This window comes from Acomys russatus, chromosome 19, assembly GCF_903995435.1.
Source record: "Acomys russatus chromosome 19, mAcoRus1.1, whole genome shotgun sequence".
NCBI classification, from domain to species: domain Eukaryota; kingdom Metazoa; phylum Chordata; class Mammalia; order Rodentia; family Muridae; genus Acomys; species Acomys russatus.
Window position 1 is genome coordinate 42349567 of NC_067155.1, and position 22783 is coordinate 42372349.

The 22783-nt window shown below is 47.8% G+C and overlaps 1 protein-coding gene across 2 annotated transcripts; it reads left to right on the forward strand.

Moving 5' to 3' along the window:
- The first annotated feature begins 1222 nt into the window (after positions 1-1222).
- On the forward strand, positions 1223-21355 carry Eif4h (eukaryotic translation initiation factor 4H). Of its 2 annotated transcripts, XM_051161344.1 has the most exons (7): positions 1223-1382; positions 12570-12757; positions 15010-15074; positions 15162-15258; positions 16617-16676; positions 19114-19251; positions 19594-21355. In XM_051161344.1, exons 1-7 carry the CDS (start codon positions 1324-1326, stop codon positions 19731-19733), a joined length of 747 nt encoding a protein of 248 aa, XP_051017301.1. In that variant the 5' UTR covers positions 1223-1323; the 3' UTR covers positions 19734-21355. The 2 variants fall into 2 exon arrangements, with proteins under 2 accessions (XP_051017301.1, XP_051017302.1); XM_051161345.1 differs by lacking the exon at positions 16617-16676.
- Positions 21356-22783: the final 1428 nt, after the last annotated feature.

The window sequence follows — 22783 nt, forward strand, 5'->3', positions numbered from 1 at the left end:
CACACACACACACACCATTCCCACTTCCAAGTCTTTGGCCCCTGGACATCTGGGGATCTCCACCTAGAACAGGTTGCCTTCTAACACAGAGACCATTAAGAATTGTGCCCAGGTCTCAAGTAATGGTTCAGAGGTTAAGAGTACTGCCTGCTCTTCCTAAGGTCCTGAGTTCAATTTCCAGCAACCACATGTTGCCTCACAACCATCTGTAATGAGATCTGGTGTCTTCTTGTGGCTGGCAGGCGCACATGCGGGCAGATTATTTTGGTTTGTTTTTTAGGTTTTTCAAAACAGGGTTTCTCTGTGTAGTCTTGGCTGTCCTAGACTCACTTTGTAGACCAGGCTGGCTTCGAACTCACAGCAATCCCCTGCCTCTGCCTCCTGAGTGCTGGGATTAAAGGTGTGCATCACCACACCCGGCATTCTTTTTCTAAAAATATTTATTATTTATAAAATAATCTGCCCGTGCCGGGTGTGGCAGAGGAAGATGGATCACTATAAGTTCGAGGCCAGGCTGGTCTACAAAGTGAGTCTAGGACAGCCAAGGCTACACAAAGAAACCCTGTCTCAAAAAAACAAAAAAGAATTGTGCCCAAGGCCAGGCCGTGGTGGCTCACACCTTCAATCTCAGCACTAGGAAGGCAGAGGCAGGCGGATCTCAATGAATTCGAGGCTAGCCTGGCCTACAAAGCGAGTTCCAGGACATCCAGAGCTACGCAGAGAAACCCTGGGGGCGGGAACTGTGCACAAGTGGAACCAAATGGAGCCGACCTAGGACACCTTAGTAAGTCTAAGGTGATACCAGACAGCCCGGTATAGTGGCACACACCTGTCATCCCAGTCCTTAGGAAGTTGAAATTGCAAAAACCTGGGGTTCAGAGTCATCCTTAGTTACAGAGCTCCAGGGCAGCAAGGCATCCACAAACCCCAAACTGAATCAAGTGATAATAGAGCACAGCGTGCAGGGTGACAGGTACCGCCAGAGAGGGAGGTGACCACAGAGCAGGGCGGGGCAGGGACAGTAAGAGGCAAGCACGCGTGAAACCATCAAGCTAGCACACAATGGGCCCCGGTGGGCAGAGCATGCGCGCGGCGCTACGAGGGCTGGCAGCTGCACCACGTGGGCCGCACAGCGCGCCGGGGCCAGCAGCGGGCCCCGTCGGCCCAAGGCCGGGCGCGGCGGCGCGCGCATGCGTGCGTGCGATTTGCGATCAGGCAGCGCGGCGGACAGCCCCTGTTGCGGGGCGGGAGGGGGGAGGAGGAGTTATATTGCGGGGTCCTTCCTCGCTGGCCCGCTGGTTCCTCAAGGAGCGGAGACGGCAAATGGCGGACTTCGATACCTACGACGATCGGGCCTACAGCAGCTTCGGCGGCGGTAGAGGGTGAGGCGGGCGGGGCGCGGTTTGGCGGGCCGGCGCGTCCGCCGGCCCGAGTGCAAGGGAGGTTCGAAGGGGACGGCCTTGCTGCGCTCACTCGAGACGGGCGGCAGGAAGCGGCCTGACCAGGCCCCGAGGAGAGGCCTGGAAATGGCGCGCTCCGGGAGCCGCTGGCGACGGTTAGGCTGCTTGGGCTCTTGCTCGCGGCGCGCATCCCTCCCTCGGCTCCGCGCCGGCCTCAGCGTGGCGCATCGCGGGGCCTCCGTCCCAGCCTTAGCCTGCAGCGACGCCGGAGGGTTTCCCGGGGAAACCAGCGCCCGCGTCCAACTTGATTCCCTGCTTAGGCTGAGCTGCAGCTTGGAAGCAAGAGGCGGCCTTGCCCCTCTCCGTGGTCTCCGCTGCTCGGCGTGAGGCCCGCGAACCGCGAGAGAGGCTCCCTTCCTCTTGGCGTCTGGATCCTGGGATCATCCAATCCACAGGGGGAGGCAGCGAGAGTGGACATCCACCAAAACAAATACACCGTAGTGGGGAGTGTGTGTGTGTGTATGTATGTATGTGCGTGTGCGTGCGTGCGCGCGAGTCTGCTCCTCTGCCTCCCTCGCGTTTAGAATACTTTATTGACAGGTACTACGTGTCTGCCGGCGGAAATGGTTAATTTCTTCCTAGTCGCTCCCCAGAACCCGGAGAATCGCTTTCGCCTGGTTCTGATTCTGGGCAGATGCAGACAACATAGGGCAAATCAACCCAGAAAATCTTTTAACTGATGAATAGATTTCTCCTGGGGCATAATTCCAAAAACCAATACCGGATATTTTGTTCGCTTTTAAATGCACATTACAGCGGGGATTGTCTGGCATGCCTGAAGTCTTGGGTTCAGTGTCCTGGCAAACAATAGAAATAAACGAGCTAAAGCTCTTGGCCTTAAAACAAACAATTAGTGCTTAATAGTAGTTTTATGAGACAGTATGTAAGAATCTTGCTTATTTGTCAAGGGCATGTTGGCCTTTATCCTTTTTACAGAAAAGGTGACTTGCCTGGGGGCACTATCACAATAGTTCTACTGAGGTTTTAGGTTTCCCAAGTGGCAACCCCCAAAGTGTCTTTTGTTAGGTGAAGAATTAGCCTTTAAATGAGTCACAGGCTTGTTTGGGTGCAGAAGTTTACAGATATCATTTGTGCTCCCCAAAGGAGGAAGTTGGGGGTAAGGTGGAGCCACATATATTTTAAGAGGGTATTTTATTTGCTAATAAAAATACAAATAGGTGTTGGATGAAATGTTAACATGAATGCCCTTGAGGATAGCTTTCTATGTATCAGATTTGTACTAAAGTCCTGTTATCCTGTTAGAATTTTTAAAATTTTATTTTAGATAAGGTCTTCATGTGTTTGTAATTCTGGCCAACCTGGACTCACTGTGTAGACCAGGCTGGCCTGGAACTCAGATAGCCCACCTCTGCCTTCCCAATAGTGGAATTCAAGGCATGAACCACCATATTCAGCAGTCCTGCTTAAATGTAATAATTTAGGTTGTGGTTTTTGTTGTTTGTTTTGCTTTTCCTCTACTAGATACCTGCCCAAGGGTTCTCTTTTCCTACCCAAATCCCAGCACTATAGAGCTTGAGGCAGGAGAAACCCAGATTTAAGGCCAGCCTGGACTACATAGTGAGATCCTATCTCAAAGGGAAAGAAAGCAAGCCAGGTGTGGTGGTCCACGCCTTTAATCCCAGCACTTGGGAGGCAGAGGCAGGTGGATCGCTGTGAGTTTGAGGCCAACCTGGTCTACAAAGCGAGTCTAGGACAGCCAAGGTTACACAGAGAAACCCTGTCTCGAGAGACCGAAAGAAAAAAGAAAGCTGCCTTAAAAACTTGCTGCTCTGCGTGATGGTACACATCTTTAATCCTAGCAATCAGGAGGCAGAGGGAGGGAGATCTCTGAGTTTGAGGCCACCTGGTCTACAGAGTGAGTCCAGAACAGCTAAGGCTACACAGAGAAACCCTGTGGGAGTGAGGAACTTGTCAACTTTTTGGTGATGGTGGAGAAGCTGTTAGACTTAGTACATACCACAGTTGAGACCCTTGAAAAATAAATAAATACATACATACATACATATATATATATATATATATAAAGTGGAGACATTGTTTTTGTAAGAAAAATGTTATGTAGGTTATCTGAAAATAAAAAAGAAGAAAGTGAACAAGTTAAAATTCTCTTAAGATGCAACTCGGGCTGGAGAGATGGCTCAGAGGTTAATTGGAAGATGCTCTTTCAAAGGTCATGAGTTCAATTCCCAGCAACCACATAGTGGCTCACAACCATCTATAATGAGATCTGCTGCCCTTTCCTGTTGTAAAAGTGTACATGCAGGCAGAGCATTGTATTTGCAATTAAAAAAAAAAGAAAGATGTAACTCATTTGAAATAGTAATGGGAAGATGAAAGCAGCCATTTGGCCAGATGTTCTCTTAAAGCTAATTTGAGATTCTTTCTTGTTTGTTTGGGTTGTTAGGTTTTTGAGGCAGGGTTTCTCTCCTAGACTCACTTTGTAAACCAGGCTGGTTGTAAATTCACAGTGATCCACCTGCCTCTGCCTCCCAAAAAGGTGAGCACCACCACGCCCACTCCAAGAATTTGATATTCTTTTTTTTTTTGTTTTTTGGTTTTTTTTTTTTTTTTTTTTTTTTTTGGTATTTTGAGACAGGGTTTCTCTGTGTAGCCTTGGCCATCCTGGACTCACTTTGTAGACCAGGCTGGCCTCAACTCACAGCGATCCACCTGCCTCTGCCTCCCGAGTGCTGGGATTAAAGGCGTGCGCCACCACGCCCGGCTGAATTTGAGATTCTTTTTTTTTTTTTTTTTTTTGGTTTTCGAGACAGGGTTTCTCTGTGTAGCCTTGGCCATCCTGGACTCGCTTTGTAGACCAGGCTGGCCTCGAACTCACAGCGATCCACCTGCCTCTGCCTCCCGAGTGCTGGGATTAAAGGCGTGCGCCACCACGCCCGGCTTTGAATTTGAGATTCTTGACCCTCAGCATCCCTTAAAAATTTTAAAAGTCCCTTATAAACCCCTTTTTGACCTGAAATTTTCAAGTTGACTTTGCTTTGTTTCTCCTTTTGAGACAGAATCTCACTCTGTAGCCCTGGCTGCCCTTGGCACTCAAAGATCTGCCTGCCTCTACAACTAGGATTAACAGCCTGCGCCACCACATCAGGCATTTCAGCTGGCTTATTCATGTAAAAGTACATTTCACTTATATATTGATAACCTTACTTTGTATGTGAGTATTTTGCCTGCATATGTCTGTTTGCCGGGCAATGGGCACTGCCTGGGATGAGTTATGAGTCTTCCCATAGGTGCCGAAAACCAACCCTGGTACTTTGGAAGAACAGCTAATGCTTTTTTTTTTTTTTTTAAACAGCTAATGCTCTTAATATATGCTGAGCCATCTCTCATGCCCTTGGGTAGGGCCATTTTGAGACAGTCTCTATTTCTATTTCATCCTGGCTGTCTTGGAACTTGCTGTATAGACCAGGCTGGGAACTCAAGAGATCCTCCTGACCCTGCTTCCTGAGTACCATGCCTGTACATGCCTACCCTTCCCCCTTTTTTTCAGTAGGGTCTCATGTAGCCTAGGTTGCAGCAAACTTACTATGATGTCTTTGAACTAACATTCTCCTGTCTCTGCTATTTCAGTGCTTTGATTTCAAGCATGTTTCACTACACCCAGATGCTCGAAATTCTCTGTGTAGCCCTAGCTGTCCTGGAACTCACTGTGTAGACCAGGCTGACCCCGAACTCTCAGATCCACCTGCCTCTGCCTCCTCTTAAAATCTGTTGAAATGGAGCCTGAGGCAGGAGGATTCAAAGTGAAAAACATTGTTGGTGAGTCTATTTATTTTATGTCTTACAGAACAACAGATCAGCTACTGCTGTCATGTTTTGGATGGGTGTTTTTGCTGTTGCTGCTGTTGTTGTTCATAATACCCTGGCTGTCCTGGACTTGCTTTGTAGACCAGGCTGGCTTCGAACTCAGATCTTCCTGCCTCTGCCTCTCAAGTGCTGGGATTAAAGGCATGTGTCCAGCTTGAGTGGGTTTTTTTGTTTTGTAATTTTGTTCCCTTCCCTCATCACTCAGCTGAGTACTAAACCAGGGCCTGTTCTCAGCTAAGTCTGAAATTTACAGTATGACAGACAGTTGACTGGATATCTTCAATGATTGATCTTTTAATTGCTATTTTAGTAATGTTCATATCAGCAGTTTTCTCTGTGCCGTGTGATACTTAAAAAATTATAGATGGGAAGCACTTCTTGTACTTTATTGTTTGCTAGTGTTTTCCCTGGTCCAGAACAGGGTGACAATAGCTATGGCCTAAGCCATTCTCAAAAGCCTTTTTTCCCCCCTAGACAGGGTCTCTCTGTGTGGCCTTGACTGTCCTGAACTTGCTTTGTAGACCAGGCTGGACTCAAACTCAGAGAATTAAGTGGGAACTCATAGGCCACAGGAACTGGGATTGTTGAAATGTGCCTGCTAGAAATCATTGAGACTACAAATTGAAGGGTTCCTAAAGCTTGATGTGGTGACAGGAGCTGTCCCAGCTACTTTTGATTCTGAGGCAGAAGGATGACTTTGGACAACATAGTTGACTTTGACTCCAAAACAAACAAAAAGCTTGGCATGGTGACACCCAGTAACCTCAGTGTTCTTCTCTGCCTGAGACAGGAGGATTTCCAGAAAACAACTAGGATGATTGTCGGATTCCAGTTAAGGGACTTATAATTGAGACCTTAGAGGCCTGTAGGGTTTATGCTCTGTCTCTTAACATCCCTCTGGCTTTTTTTTACTCTAGTCTTTCAGCCTCAGCTTTCCAAGGGCTTTAAAAACAGCCAGTGCAGCCAGGTGTGGTGGTGCATGCCTTTAATCCCAGCACTCAGGAGACAGAGGCAGGTGGATCGCTGTGAGTTCCAGGCCAGCCAGGTCTACAAAGCAAGTCCAGGGAGCCAAGGCTACATAGAGAAACCCTGTCTCGAAAAAACCAAAACCAAGCAAAACAAAAGGCCAGTGGTTTTTTAGTAAAATGCACATAGCTTCAGCTGTACAGTATCCACCTGTGTGTTTAAGAAGTGGAAGCAGGGCATGGTAGTGCGGGCCTTTAGTTCAGCACAAGGAAAGCAGAGGTAAGTGGATTTCTGACAGTCAAGGCCACACAGACAAACCTTGTCTTGAAAGAAAAAGATCCAGCAATGTGTAGAAACAGTTGCTTTTTCCACTGATAATTGCTTTATTTTTCACATCACTAGGTAGTATGCTACATACACACTAAAGTCTAGAAACTTGATTTGGCTCCAAGGCTGTCTTTGAACTTGAAGCATACATGATAGTAAATGTTTGCTGAATGATTAGCATTCCTCACAACTGTTTTCAGCTGTTTAAATCCCCCTTGTATGTAGCATGTCACCTGAAGGTTATAGTCTTCCGTGGCACATTGAGGGGCAAGGGGCAGCTGAGCTAAGTAAAGGAGTCAGTAGAAGTCTTAGAGGAACATGGTTAAGCTGGGCTTGGTGGCCACACCTGTAATCCCAGCACCCGGGAGGCAAAGGCAGGCAGAGCTCTGTGATTTCCAGCCAGCCTGGCTACAAAGAGGCCAAGACTGCCAAGGCTATACAGAGAGACCCCCATCTCGAAAACAAAGAAAAACATAATGCATTTTCTTTTCTTTCGAGATAGGGCTTCTCTGTGTAGCCTTGGCTGTCCTAGACTCACTTTGTAGACCAGGCTGGCCTCGAATTCAAAGCGATCCACCTGCCTCTGCCTCCCGAGTGCTGAGATTAAAGGCTTGCACCACCACACCCGGCTTAATTTTATTACTTTCTTGAGACGGTCTCATTTCTGTATCCCTGGCTACCATGAAACTTAATGTGTAGACCAAGCAGACTGGCCTCAATTCACAGAGACTGCCAGCCTCTGCCTTCTGAGTGCCCCTACTAGGGTGGGGGGGGGGCTTTTGTCTGCATGTACATGTGTCTGGTGTCAGAGGTCAGAAGGTCTCCAATTCCCTGCAGTTGGCAAAGATGTAGGTGATGAAAATGGAGCCCAGGTTTTCTGCAGGAGGAACAAATGCCCTTAGCCAGCTGCTTCATCTCCAGCATCGGTAACATAAATGGGTACTTATAACTGATGAGGAGTTTCTGCGTGGCCTGGGATACTGCTCATTTAGGAGTGTGCACCTAGCATGTGTGACGCTCTAGGTTCCGGCACCAGGGGTGTGTGTCTGATCCAGCACTTGGAAGGGAGGGGCAGAAGTGTCAGCCCAAGGTCTTCATGCCTCAGAAACAACCAGAGAAACCCCACAGGCACCAGGGCTGTCATCTCTGCTGTGCTGTTTTGATTGACACCTGAAGAAGGACATCCAGGCCTTACAGTGAGTGCTAGCTCTTACTCTGTAGCATTCAGAACACAGGTATCCTGGAAGTTGAATGGATTCTTCCCAGGTGGGACTATGGAGCATGCGGTTGGCTGCTTTGTTAATCTTTGTTGGTTTGGTGGGGCTTTTTGTTTTTTGTTTTTTTTGAGACCGGGTCTCTATGTGGCTGTGACTGCCCCGAACTTCAGTATGTAAGCTAGACAGGCCTCAAACTCAGAGATCCTTCTGCCTCCCTAGTGCTTGGAAAGGTTTGGGCCACCATGCTAGGTGCATTTAGGATTTTGAAACTCAGCAACACTCTATCGTTGGAGATGTTGACACATTGCCTTAACAGTACCCCAAAATGCATATAGCATCAGAAATTAGTCATTTGGAACAGAGTTTCCAACCCTTCAACAGTGGGAGGTGGCCAAGCTCTTGTTGACAGACTCAGGTCTTCCTTCTCTCACCCCTCTTAAAAACGATTTGCCCAGCCGGGCGTGGTCGTGCACGCCTTTAATCCCAGCACTCGGGAGGCAGAGGCAGGCGGATCGCTGTGAGTTCGAGGCCAGCCTGGTCTACAAAGTGAGTCCAGGATGGCCAAGGCTACACAGAGAAACCCTGTCTCGAAAAACCAAAAGAAAGAAAGAAAGAAAGAAACTGGGTTTTCATATTTACCCAGCCTGGCCTAAGATTTGGTACAAAACCAAGGATGACATTGAACTCTTGATGCCCCTGTTTCTAACTCCTGTGTGCCTTTAATACTAGGCTTTTAGGTGTAATGGAACCTTGGAATTCATCTGTACTAGGCAAATACTCTACTGCAGAACTATATCCTTAGTCCCCATTCCCCCACCCCACCCCCTTGTCTTTAACACTAGGGTGTTTTGTTTGTTTTGTTGAGACAGTCAGTCTTGCTAGGGTTGGCCTCAAATTTGAAACTCCTCCCTCCTGTGTGTGTACCTGGGATCACAGGCCTGTGCCATTAAGCCAGTTGGACCAATTTTATTTTATGCTTCATTTACTTAACTGGATCCAACCTCCACTAATCTCTATTCCTTCATTGGTTTCTCTGGATGTGTGTGGTCCTCAAGGCAGCATCCATGGCCTCAATCGTGCTAGACAGACCCTTCACTGAGTGCTGGACCTGATCGGTTTCTTCTGTAGTCACTCTGCCTCTGGTCTGTTTGACACCTCCTTGTCTGTGCTAGCCATCTTTATAGAGTTTGCTTCCTCAGTCTGCTGTCTGCAAAAGAAAGCTCAGGTTCCTGCTGCTGTAGAGGATTGCAGAAGCCTAGCAGCCCTGCCCCAATGATGTCTTTCCCTAGATCCCTGCTGGAGGGCAGGTGTGAGGCGTGGCCTTCCTTGCTCCTCGTTCTGACCTTTATGCAGGTCACTGGTTGGTTGGAGTGAAGAAAAATGACAGCCTAAAGAATTTGAGTTACACTTGGCAGCTGAAAGTTAGATTTCCTGAATGACTGCTATTATGAAATATTCCCTTGTATCACAGATCGTTAGACTGTTCCTAGGTCATTGAATGAGCTGTGGCTTGGTGGTGGTGTGTGTGATAAAGCCTGGGAGCCTTTGAGTATCAGACCTGACTTGGGTTTGGGGTTTGGGGTTTGGGGCTAGGCTCTGTGCTTCGGCTACTTAATTCCCAGTTTCCATTTCTCCCTGCTGTCCCAAGTACCTAGCTCAGATCATAACTCAGATGTAGCAGCCTAACCTTGAGTGCCCTGTGGTTGTTAAGTTTTATATGGCACTTGGTATTTATGAAGTGGTTTATAGTCAATTAAGTTCATTTATAAAACTAATATTTCAAGCATTTATAAAGTAACAGGCAAAATGGAAGCATGCTGTCATCCCAGCACTGGGAAGGTTGGCCAGCCTGGACTTTGGGGGGAAAAGGAGCAACTGAGGCACAGAGAAGTAATTGGCAGAGGTCCTACTCCAAGCTTCCAGTGTAGAAAATGAAACTGGTTTTCTAGACCCGGTTTTTGCCATGTAGCCCAGACCCTAACAAAGAAGCACTTACCATGGGGTGGTTAACACAGGCTGCCTCTGAGCAGGCTGCTGGCTTGTCTCGTCTGGCCTCTGGAATACTGTCTCTAGCCAGCTGTTTTGTGCTTTCTTTTTGTTTGTTTGTTTTTCAAGACAGGGTTTCTCTGTGTATCCTCTCTGTGGCTGTTCTGGACTGTTGTAGACCAGGCTGTCCTCCAACTCAGAGTAATCCACCTGCGCCTGCCTCCCAAGTGCTGGGATTAAAAAGGCGTGTGCCGGCCACACCCAGCTGGTACTTCCTTGCTGCTTTTCTGAAAGCTAGGCTTTCTATCTTTCTCAAAGACCAATGCCTTTGAAGTGAACCCCACATTTCCTGGACCTGGACCATTTTGGCTTTGAACTCAGAGATCCACCTGGGATTAAAGGTATGAGCTACCATGTCCAGCATAGAACCACTGCCTTAACTGCATCCCTTTGAGCTCCATAGACTTAGGCAGAGGTCACCTCCTTATTCCTGGGCCTGGCCTTGCTGCTTCCACACAGGTCTTCACTATTACTCACCCTTATTCATGATATCTGTGCGCTCATGAGCTCACCTTTCCAGAAACAAGCAGTGCTTAGTTGCATTGTACTGAGTACTGTGATAAGAGCTTGCACTGTCCTTCCCTGGTAGGGTGAGTCACATCCCTGTGTTAGCGTATTTTGCTGCCTGTGCCTCCCACACAGCATCACAGCTAGGTGACCCTCCTGACAGAAGGCCGATCAGAATAACAGGGTTGGGTAGAGTGCAGTAAAGTGTCCTGACGTTGCCCGTGCCTTACTTAAAGGGTTAGTAAATATTCACTTTCAGGTACTCAGATGATAGTTTGCATGTTCATAGTCCAGTCCGAAAGTGGTTTACTGAAAATATTCAGAAGGTGCTTTGAAAGGTGGGAGCATAAGAGTAGTGTCAGAGGGTTTAACCAGTAGGGTTATCACATAAGATGTAAACTTAAGTGAGGAGGCAGGAGCAAGTGGCTGCAGCCCTCATTCTTAAGCTTGTCCTACTATTCAATCAGGCTGTGGGGCTTACTTTTGGGGAGTAACAGTTTGGATATTTTCCTTTTTGAGATGGGTTCACAATGTGAATATGACTTGATCTTCCTTTTTTGTTTTTGTTTGTGTTTGTTTTTTGAGACAGGGTTTCTCTATGTTATCTTGGCTGTCCTGGACTCACTTTGTAGGCCAGGCTGGCCTCGAACTCACAGCAGTCCACCTGCCTCTGCCTCCCCAGTGCTGGGATTAAAGGCGTGCGCCACCACGCCCAGCTGATCTTCTATTATTATAGGAATCTCCTCCCCTGCCCTTTTTTTTTTTTTTTTTTTTAATGATTTGTTTATTTTGTATATAGTATTCTGCCTGCATGTGTGCCTGCAGGCCAGAAGAGGTCACCAGATCTTACTATAGATGGTTATAAGCCACCCGTGTGGTTGCTAGAATTGAACTCAGGAACCCCTGAGCCATATCTCTAGCCCCCTTGTTTTTGTTTTTTAAGACAGGGTTTTTCTGTGTAGCTCTGGCTGTCTTGGAACTCTCTCTGTAGACAAAGCTGTCCTGGATCTCAGATCTGCCTGCCTCTGCCTCCTGAGTACTGGACTAAAGGTGTGTGCCACCATGCCCAGCATTTGTTAGAGCCTTCTATGACCACTAGTCAGCAGTAGAGAGAAATTATCTAAAGAGATGGCTCAGTTTTAGAATACTTGCAGAGAAGGAATCTGTGTTTGATTCCCAGCACCTGTGTGGCTCACAAGTTCCAGGGACTGTAATGCCCTCCTGACTTCTATGGGCATCATGCATGTAGTACATATACATATGTGCAGGTAAAACATTCATACACATTAAATATAAGTTGAAAATAAGAACTAAAACCAGGTAAGTATGGTGGCCTATGGCTTTAGTCTGCAGACTGGGGAGGCACAGGCAGAAGGATATTTGGATTTGAGGCCATCCTAAGTCTATACAGTGAGTTCCAAGGCTATTTAGAGAGACAACAAAAAAAACCTTGTCCCTCCTAGAACAGCTTTCTGTGTCTCTTCTGGATAGTCTGTTCTGGTTTTGTGACTGGCCTACTGGCCTCCAACTCACTTTATAACTGAGAATAACTGTACCCCTACCTCACCCTCTCTGTTACTGGCATGCACTACCATGCTTTGCTTTCTTTTTGGTCCATTTGTGTGTATATTAGGTCCAGAGGTCACTGCCAGCTGTCTTCCTCATTCACTTTCCATATTAGCTTTGAGACAGGTTCTTCCTGAACCTGGAACTCACTATTCAGCTAGACTAGATGGCGGCCAGTAATCCCCAGAGATCCATACTTTGATCCTCATGCATGCATGGCACGTACCTCACCTAGACTGGGCCACTCAGCCTATCTCCCCCACCTGCAAGGCAGGGTCTTATGTAGCTTCGGCTGGTCTGGAGCACCTGATCCTCTTGACTTCATGCTCCTCAGTGTTCCCATATTTCTTGTGGATTGTGTATGCAGGGTATTGACTTAGGTTTTACCACATAAACGTTGCAGATACAAAGTCTAGCCCAGCAAGAGAGCCACTTGTCATAGGTGATGTGGTATGTTTGGACCATCTTGTGCAGTGTTTATATTTTATGTTACTATGCCTATTTCTGTCAAAATCAGGCACTTGCTTAATAAAGTAAGGAGGATGCTGGGCAGACAGTGAGGCAGTGGAAACAGATCAGTGGGCTACTATTGTGGGTCAGTAGCCTTAAACTCTTCATGCTTCTCTCCTTTTAGGTCCCGCGGCAGTGCTGGTGGCCATGGGTCCCGAAGCCAGAAGGAGCTGCCCACAGAGCCCCCCTACACAGCTTATGTAGGAAATCTCCCTTTTAACACAGTTCAGGGTGACATAGATGCTATCTTTAAGGATCTCAGCATACGGAGTGTGCGGCTAGTCAGAGACAAAGATACGGACAAATTTAAAGGTGAGTTTGAGGTATTGTGAGTGTGTGTGGAAGGTTAAGAAGGGGATACATGCCAGGCGTGGTGGCACACACTTTTAATCCCAGCACTCGGGAGGCAGAGGCAGGCGGATTGCTGTGAATTTGAGGCCAGCCTGGTCTACAAAGCAAGTTCCAGGACAGCCAAGGCTACACAGAGAAACCCTGTCTTTCGAAAAACCAAAAAGGGGGGTGGGGAGATACATAAATGAAAATGAGCTAAGTGCGCGGAGGCTCTGCTCTAGCATGTGTGTCCTGTGAGCCTGCTCCACAAGCAGAAGTCAGCATAGCCCTTTAACTCAGTTCTGCAGTTCCCCTCTGGTGAACAGTGTTTTACACTTGATGTAGTTTGTAGTGCCCATGTTTGTCTGCCCAGCTTTTGTGCAGTTCAGTCTTTGCAGGTACAGGAGCTACTAAAAACAACTTTAAAACAAAACAACAAAACCCCATTTACTTGTGTGTTTATACATCCCTGGAAACAATTTTCTTTGACACCGTGTTTCTCTGTGTAGCCCAGGCTGCCCTGACTCGCTTTGTAGACCAAGCTGGCCTTGAACTCACAGAGATCCACCTGCCTCTGCCTCCCCTAAGTGCCAGGATTAAAAGTATGCACCACCACACCTTTTGAAAACAACTTTTTAAAAGGAAAAAATTGATTTATTTTACATTGTATTTGTATGTGAATGTTTTGCATATGTAGGCACTGTGTGTGAGCCTTTTAGAGTACCTGGATCTGGGAGGTTACAGATAGTTGTGAACTACCATATGAGTCCTGGGACTTGAGCCCTGGTCCTCTACAAGAGCAACAAACACTCTTAACCAGTGAACATCTCTCTAGCCCTGAATAACTCTTATAAAAAAGTGTCTCCCTCGTCCTTGATGATTTTATTTTCTTGGTGGCCTCCTGGTAATTGTTATAAAATCTGAAAGTAGCCCTGGTGATGCCAGACTCCCTTGGGAAACTGGGCATAATTTGGCATGGCTAGTTCATTTCACATGCAATGTTGTCTGAATGGGCCAAGGATGAGAAAGATACATAAGCATACCCTTCCTTCTAAGGCCTAAGTGCATGGTCTTGGGTTCATTCGACTTAGCCTGTGCAGCCAAGAGAAGTTCAGGGTGGAAGCCAGGTCAGAAGCAAAAAGCATGCCAGAGTCTGGCCTTGCATAGGCTTTGCTTCAGACCCTCCAGCTAGCCATGGCGTATAACCGGGTAGTGTCGGGGAATCCCAGGGTGCATGCTAACACCTCCTAGCAAACCAAATTTGCTTAAGATTTATGGATCAGCCTAGCTTCTGACTGCATCAGTATTAGATGTCTTAGGGTTGTCTCTTGGAACATTTTGTTGAGTTAGAGCTTTAGAGGGTGAGGTCTGTGGCTGCGCTGCCTCCTTGAACTTGGAAATCACTCTGCCAGTTGCCCCTCACTGAATCCACTTAGGGAAGACAACTCCCCTTAGCCAGCCACAGGCTAGTGTTCTCAAATAGTGAGCGATAACAGTGGGTTCAGGTCTTCAGAGCGCCATCTTGTGCCTCAAAGTGGGGTCTGGTTTTTACACGGAATGACCTACGAGAAGGGATATGGGGTACAGCATAAACACATGGCTCTGCACTACTTAACCCAGACTTAGACATCACAAAAAAGGGCAAGGACAAGCTGGACATGGTGGTGCACGCCGTTAATCTCAGCAGTAAACCCCATTTACTTGTGTGTTTGTAAATCCCTGAAAAAAGGTTTATAGACCAGGCTGGCCTTGAACCCACATCCATCCGCCTGCCTCTGCCATCCTGAGTGCTGGGATTAAAGGTGTGCGCCACCATGCCCAGTATTTTGTTGTTGGTTTGGTTTTGTTTTTGGTTTTTCAAGACAGGGTTTCTCTGTGTAACAGTTCTGGCTGTCCTGAAACTTGCTCTGTAGTCCAGGGTGGCCTAGAACTCTTTGAGATCCACTGCCTCTGCCTCCCATGTGCTGGGATTAAAGGCATACACCACCACGCCCCCAGTTTATCGTTAGTTACTTACGTAGCAAATTTGAAGCCAGCCTGGGCTACATGAGACCTTATCTTGAGGTTGGGGTGGGGGCTTATACTAGAATGTTCTAGGATATACTGCCACTTAAATGGCTCAACACTACTGGCTGTGGTGTCTAGTGATGCTAATGAGATTACCACAGGCCTGGAGTCCAGGATATATATATACAAAGTGGTTTCTGTTGTTTTGTTTTGTTTTGTTTTTCCAGGGTTCTGCTATGTAGAATTTGATGAGGTGGATTCCCTGAAGGAGGCTCTGACTTATGATGGTGCAGTAAGTACCTCAGCTTCCCTTGCCCAGGCAGCAGCCTGCTGTGTGTTGTTCCTGTTGATATGTAAACTGTTTTCCCCTTGTCCTCAGCTCTTGGGTGACCGGTCACTTCGTGTGGACATTGCAGAAGGCAGAAAACAAGATAAAGGTGGCTTTGGATTCAGGAAAGGTGGACCCGATGACAGAGGTGATTAGCTGTTTTAAAAACAGGACACAATTTGGCTGTGTGCACACACTGATGACCACTCCTGTGCATCATCTACTGAGGATGACTCAGACCTGATGGGTTCCTGAGAGCTTAGGTTTTGTCATATTTCTGCAGTGACATGGGGTTTCTATTGTGATGAAACACCATGACCAAAAGTAACTGGGAGGAAAGGGTTTATTTGGCTTAAACTTCCACGTGACTGACCATTGAAGGAAGGCGGGGCAGGAGCTGATACAGAGACCATGGAGGGGTGCTGCTTACTGCCTTGCTCCCGATGGGCTTGCTCAGCCTGCTTTCTTAGAGATCCCAGGACCACCAGCTCAGAGATGGCACCTCCCAGTCACTAATTGAGAAAATGCCCTAGAGGCATTCGTATGGCCCAATTTAATGGAGGATTTTTTTTTCTTTTAAAGATTTATTTATTATGTATACCGTGTTTTGCCTACAGGCCAGAAGATGGCACCAGATCTCATTATAGATGGTTGTGAGCCACCACATGATTACTGGGAATTGTACTCAGGGCCTTTGGAAAAGCAGTCAGTATTCTTATCTGCTGCATCATCTCTCCAGCCTCCCAGATTTTTAAAATTGAGGCTCCTCTCTCATGACTCTAGCTCCTGTCAAACTGACAAAAACTATCCAGCACCTGTAGCACCGCGACCTTGTCCTAGACAGGCTTCTCTTGCTGTGGTCAGTCATTGACCAAAAGCAACTTGGGGAAGAAACGGATGTGGTCAGTCTGTCCGTCATCTAGGGAAGCTGAGGCAGAGACCATACAAGGAATGCAGCATCCTGGCATGCTCAGTTTGCTTCCTTAAATAATGTAGGCTCACCTACCCATCCTGAACTGGGCCCTCCCTAATCAGTCATTAATCTAGAAAATGCCCCACCCCACCCCAGACCAGGCATGTCAGTGCATGCCTGTAACCCCAGCACAGCATGGAGGCAGAGGCAGGTGGATCTCTGAGTTTGAGGTCAGCCTCGTCTACAGAGCAGTCCAGGACAGCCAAGGCTACACAGAGAAACCCTGTCTAGAAAAAAAAAAAGAAAAGAAAATGTCCCCTAAGAAATTCTCACAGGCCATGCCTTTAATCCCAGCACTCGGGAGGCAGAGGCAGGCATATAGCTGTGAGTTCAAGGCCAGCCTGGTCTACAAAGTGAGTCCAGGACAGTCAAGGCTACACAGAGAGACCTTGTCTCAAAAAAAAAAAAACCCACAGGCCAGTCTGGTGGAGACAGTTTCTGAATTGAGGTTCCCTCTTTTTTAATTACTACGTTTGTGGCAACAAAAACTAATGAGCACAGACCTCAACTGTCTTTTTTGTGTGTGTCCTCAGGAATGGGTGGCTCTCGAGAACCTAGAGGTGGATGGGATTCCCGGGATGACTTCAACTCTGGTATCAGTATTTAAACATTGCACTCTTCCCAAGTTGCCTTGTTTTCTTTGTTTCTCAGGAGTGTCCAACCTAGACAGACTTTCAACTCCTGAGCTAAGCCTCTCATGGCTGGGCAGAGAGACCAGGCAGGCCCTCTCTCCTGCTCTCCCCTGAGCCTGTTACACATGTTACAAAAAGAATTAGCAGTGGTTCCAGATAAAACATAGGATAGAGGCTCCAGAGCTGCCCAGGAAACCTCAATGCTGTGGATCCTAGTGGCCAGTGCTTTTCTAGGCCAGGGAGCTCTGGTCCCTTCAAGGTAGACAAGGCTGTGCTTTAGCATCCCCTCCTCAGCCAACCCAGATTCATGAGAGGATGTCTGCATCAGTAGGGATGGGAAGCACAGGCAAGCAAATGCAAAGCCCTATGGCCAGTCAGAAATGAGCTTATTCATACAAGTACAGTAGCATGCAGTAGCCCTGTACTTATGAATAAGCTGCTCTCTGACTAAAATGTGCAACATATGTCTCAGAGCCAGGCAAGGAAGCAGCTCCTGGGCTGGTGACCCCTGCCCTGCAGCATTAGAGCCTTAGTCCTAGACATAGCAGAGTCACTCAGCAATAAAACGAGCAAATTATTATTGGCCAGTTGCCTTGTTTTGGCCAAGAATCCAATTAGAGCCCCTGCCTTACCACCTCTGGGACCCAGAGTCACCTGCCAGGGGGTGTTGACCTCTAAAACACATGTGGGATTCAAGCATTTTGATGGCACCCTAAAGGAATGTTGTCTTTTTGGTTTTTTGTAGATGAAAATGTCCCAGTCAAACTGGGAGTAGGTAGCTCAGTAGCTAAGCATGTAGGGAGAAGTCCTGCACTTAAGCCCTACACCACATGTGCACACAAGCCTGGCTTTCCAGAAATAACAGCCAGTGTGCTAACACTTGACTTTGTAAAGAAAAGTAAAGGTTCTCATGGTGTGCTTCCTAGATGTCCATAGATGGGCTTGTCTCCTCCTGCATAACCTTCCTGTTGGGGCTTGGGGGCTTTAAGATTTATGTGTAATAGTGTTTGTCTACAGTGTATATGTTTAGAGATGGTTGTGAGCCACCATGTGGTTGCTGAGACTTGAACTCAGGACCTCTGGAAAACCAGCCTGTGCTCTTAACCTCTGAGCCATCTCTCCAGCCCAGAAGAGGGCATATTAAAATAACCTATATATAATCCCAGTGTGTAGAGGAAATTCAAATAAAGGAAGCAGACACATTTTGTCTGAATGCATTCTTGTCCCCTGTATGTGCTGTTCTGGTTTTTTTCTTTAGATAGCCCACCGTGTAGCCTTGGTTTACTGGAATGCTATGTAGCCCAGGCTGGCCTCAAACACATTCCTTCTGTCTTCCTCTCAAGCAATGGGACTAAAGGCATATACCACCACCTCCTGTGCATACAATCCACAGTGTGTGTGTATGAGAGAGAGAGAATATGTATGTGTATGCGCAGGCTTGTAGGTTGGTTTTTAGAAAAGGTTGTCTCCTGCTGGGGGGGGGGGGGGGGGGGGCGGGCAGGGGAACCAGGCATTGTAGTCAGGTCAGCAGGCTTAGCAGCAAGCACTTTTCCTTGCTGAAGCGTCTCTAGGTTTATTTTTGAAACAGGGTCTCTTATTGGCCAGAGCTTATTTGTTCAGCTATGCTGGTTGGCCATTGAGCCCCAGGGATCTACTGTCTCCGTCTTCTCAGTGCTGGGATTACAAACGAGCCCATGGTGCCACATGAGAGCCCATGGAGACCAGTCATTAGCTCCAGATTTACTGGAGTTGGCAGTGATTTGCAGTTATGAGCCACCCGATGGGCCTGCTAGGAACTAAACTCAAGTCCTAAAAATGCAAGCTCTTTGAATGAATGGGTCATCTCTAGCCTGTCCATTCCTACCATCTTGTAATTTATTTTTATTTTATGTACATTGGTTTTTGACTGTATGCACTTCTTGTAAGGGTACCAGATCCCCTGGAACAGGAACTACAGATGGTGGTGAGCTGCCATGTGAGTGCTGGGAATTTAATCTTAGTCCTCTGGAAGAGCAGCTAGTGTCTCTTAAACACTGAGCCAGCTCTCCAGCTCTTGCCTTTTTGTTGTTGTTTTTCTTTTTTCAAGACGGTTTCTCTGTGTAGCCTTGGCTGTCCTGGAACTCACTCTGTAGCTCAGACTGGCCTGGAACCCAGAGACTCACCTGCCTCTGCCTCCCGTGCTGGGATTAAAGGTGTGCATTGTCACCACCCAGCCTGCACGTTTTTATACACTTAATTTTGAGAAAATTTTTAGATCTAGACAAAATAAGCATTAAATTGAGAGTCAGTTGCTAGAACATTGTCTCTCTTTGATGTGGTAGTATAGACTATTATTAACTCGGGGTCTCTTTAATGTGGTAGTATAGACTATCATTAACTCAGCGTCATCTTTTCTTAGGCTACAGGGATGACTTCTTAGGGGGTAGGGGGGGCAGTCGCCCTGGGGACCGGCGAGCAGGCCCTCCAATGGGGAGTCGCTTCCGAGATGGCCCTCCCCTCCGTGGCTCCAACATGGACTTCAGAGAACCCACAGAAGGTATGGCAGATATCCTTGGAACTTGCTGTCCACCTCCTGGAAACCTTCCTCTTTCCCTACAGCGATCTTAGTCTGAATAATGAGCTGGCTTCAAATGTCAGTCATCAAACTTGTAAGAGGCCATTTTGAAAATTGGATAATGGCTCAAAATCCTGGCACTCAGGGTAGAAGCCAGAGGACCCACATTTCAGTGTCATCCTCAGCTACATAACAAGTTTGAGGCAAGCCTGGGCTACGTGAGGCCCTGTCAGAGTGCTAGGTCTTTGAGGTCCCTGCAGTTTGGTCATCAGCTTGGATGTGGCATGAGCCCATTCTGTGTAACCTGTGTTTTCTGTCTTCCAGAGGAACGAGCACAGAGACCACGGCTGCAGCTTAAACCTCGGACAGTGGCGACGCCCCTCAACCAAGTAGCCAACCCTAACTCAGCCATCTTCGGGGGAGCCAGGCCCAGAGAGGAAGTGGTTCAGAAGGAGCAAGAATGAGCTTAGGTTGGGAGGGAATGGGGCGTGGGGGAGCTGGAGCAAGACCACAGCCTGGTGGCGGCAGGTCGCCCTGCAGGCCCCATTCCCACCTGGCACTGTCCTCCTTACAGCGGAAACACAGAGCTTGTGAGTGCATGTCAGCTGTTAACAAGTGGTTTCTAGTACATTCTTGGCTTTGCTATATCTATCTAGTGCCTGTTTTGTGCTTTGTTTCTGTTTTTTTCTCTCCCCTCTCATTCCTGGCCTCTCCCTGCCCCTTCCCACGCGGTGTGGATGTGGTCACGTGCGGAAGGTGGGCTGAGGTGCTTCATCCTCCTTTGCTTTCTTTCTTTCCTTCCTTTACACACCCAGGCCACACTCTGGGCTTGCTGTCCTCTGCTTTTTTCTCGGAGCTTCTCTCCAACCTGCATGTCGAGTTCTGTGTTGCTGTGGCTTCTGGGAAAGAGCTGGAGCCATCCGCTAGGTGGCTGATGGTGACTGTTGATATCCAGCTGGGATGAGCATGCAGAATTGGAGGCACCTTGCTTTCAGAACAAGGAAACATGCCTGCTGGTCCTGGCAGACTGCTGTGTTTAGGCACCCCACACCTGTCCCAGCAGCCTAGTGAAGCTCCTGTGAAATAGTGAGGCCAAAAGGTGCGGAGGAACCTGGACATTCTATACTGGTGGCGGCCTGAGTGCCAGCAGCCTCGTGGCTTGGCTCCTGCTCGCTCTTAAGACCAAGCGCAAGCTCATTCCCTGCTCTTCCTGGGCCATGGAGGCCCCTGTGGGTGCAGCCCGGTGCAGCTCAATCCGCTTCCTGCGGCTAAGGCCTGTGGGAAGCAGGGGTGGTGCTGGAGCTGCACTGGGCAGCTGTGCTTGCACTGGGTCTGTGCACTCTTTCCATTGTGTCTGTCTGTTCTGGGGCACTTAGCCCAAGAGGCTGCTCCCCATCGCAGCTCAAGGCCTAGAGTCCGGCACTTTCTCTGATCAGTTGCACAGCTGTTGAGGCCCTCAGTACCTGGATGTCTAGAAACCTCTAGGCTTGCTGCCCCCTCTGTGGGACAGACCCTGCTCCCACAGACAGTGTTGAGCATTCACCTGGGAGCAAGGGAATCAGGCTTTGCGTTAGTGTGAACAGCTGTATGTGAACAAATGGGAAATGATTTGGCACCAAGTCACCATCTGTTCCCATTGGAGCAGTTAGGGGTCAGCCAGCCTTAGGGAAAGGGGGCTGCGAGAGGTGCACAGCTTGCTTATTAGCTAGCAGCTTCCTGCCAGCCTACCCCTTAGCTCGTGATTGTCTTTGTCGCAAGGTCTCGGCAATTTACAGAACTCTCACTCCTTCCCTCGCCTGCCATCTTCTCTGCTTCTGAGATAAGAACCATTTGTGTAACACCAATACCTAACTTAAGACAGACATGCATTGCGCGGTTGTAATCAAAGCTGATGCTTTCAGATGATCTAATCCATCTCCAATGCGGATAAGACAGAACAGGCACGTCCATCCACACTGCTGGACGCCCAGCTGACTGTAAGAATGGGATTCCAAACACTTAACACATTCAGTTCTATGACAGAAAGTGAGTCTATGGATATGGTATTTTGTGAATGATCTTTTAAATAAAAGAGAACCTTACGTAACACTTACTGCTTGTCTTTCTGGCCACTTATGGAGTTGAGTTTTGAATTTTGGAATTGCTATTGAGAAGCATTTTAGAAGTGATTCAGGTGGCCTGGTCCAGGTAGCCTTGGGACAATACAAGGGTCAAACCGGTCCGTGATCCTGCTAGGCAAGCACTGCACCACTGAGCATGCTGTCTCTCAGCTGCATTCTGTGGTGTGTTGGATGGCCTGCTTTGCAGAAGCCTGGTCCTTGGAATCTCAAAAGAAGAAAGTGGAGCTTGGCCAGTCATCTCAGCACCTAAAGGACAGTGTTTATTGTGTGAGCATCTTCCAGCATTCATGTAAAACACTGTATACCTGCAGTCCCAGCACTAGAGAGGCAGACAGGAAGATTCCTAGGACTTGCTGGCCACCCAGTCTAGCCCAAGTATGGGAGCTCCGGTTCAGTGATAGACCCCGTATTTGAAGATGGCTCAAAAAGTTAAACTGCTCTTCCAGAGAACCCAAATTTAATTCCCAGTACTTACATGGTAGCTCACAACCATCTAACTCCAGTCCCAGGAGGTCTGGTGTCCTCTTCTGACTGCCATCATCAGGCACAAATGCACCTTCCGGTAAAATGCCCTTACACATTTAAAAAGAAGAAAAAACATATATGCTGGACATAGTGGCATACCTTTAATCCCAGCACTCAGAAGCTGATCCACAGTTCTGTTCAATTCAAGACTAGCATGGCCTACATAATGAGAACATGTCTCAAAAATGAGGGAGAAACTTAAAAAGGTGTGCACCAGCTTACAGCCTGTGTGCCCTCAGGAGCCACCTGTAAGCGTAGGTGTGACCCTAACAAAATGCTCAAATGAAAAGGATGTTTTTCCATAGTGTTTGAACCATCTACATTGATGTGTTCATCCAAAGATGAGTTCAGACAGTTGGTTACTGGTTTCTCTGCTTTTGGGAGGGTTTTGGTTTGGTCTTGGGAATTGACCACAAGGCCTGTATTCTGTGTGAAATTCCAAGCCACACTGGTGTTCCTGGACTGATTTCACAGAGCAGCAGTCAGCGTGCTAAGGTGTTCTTCCTTTGGGATTCGTTTTGTTAAGCTACATTATCTCTCCAGAGCCTAGGTCTTGGTGATGTTGAGAGTGGGAGTGCCCATGGTGGCCAGAAGTGGATTCTGGGTCTCATGGAGCTAGCTGGTTTTCTATGTATGTGTGTTTTCTCCTGTGTTTGCACCACATGTACTCAAGGCTGGCAAAGGCTAAAGGAAGGAACCAGAGTTAAGTGACTTGTGAGCTGCCCTGTGAGCACTTGGGATCAGACCCAAGTCCTCTGCAAGAGCAGCCAGTGCTCTGTCTCCTGAGCTGTCTCAGTGGCCCTACCTAAGATTTAGTTTGTACATGAATGATTTGCCCATAGAGTAGTTAGAGGCCTAAAAGAGCAACT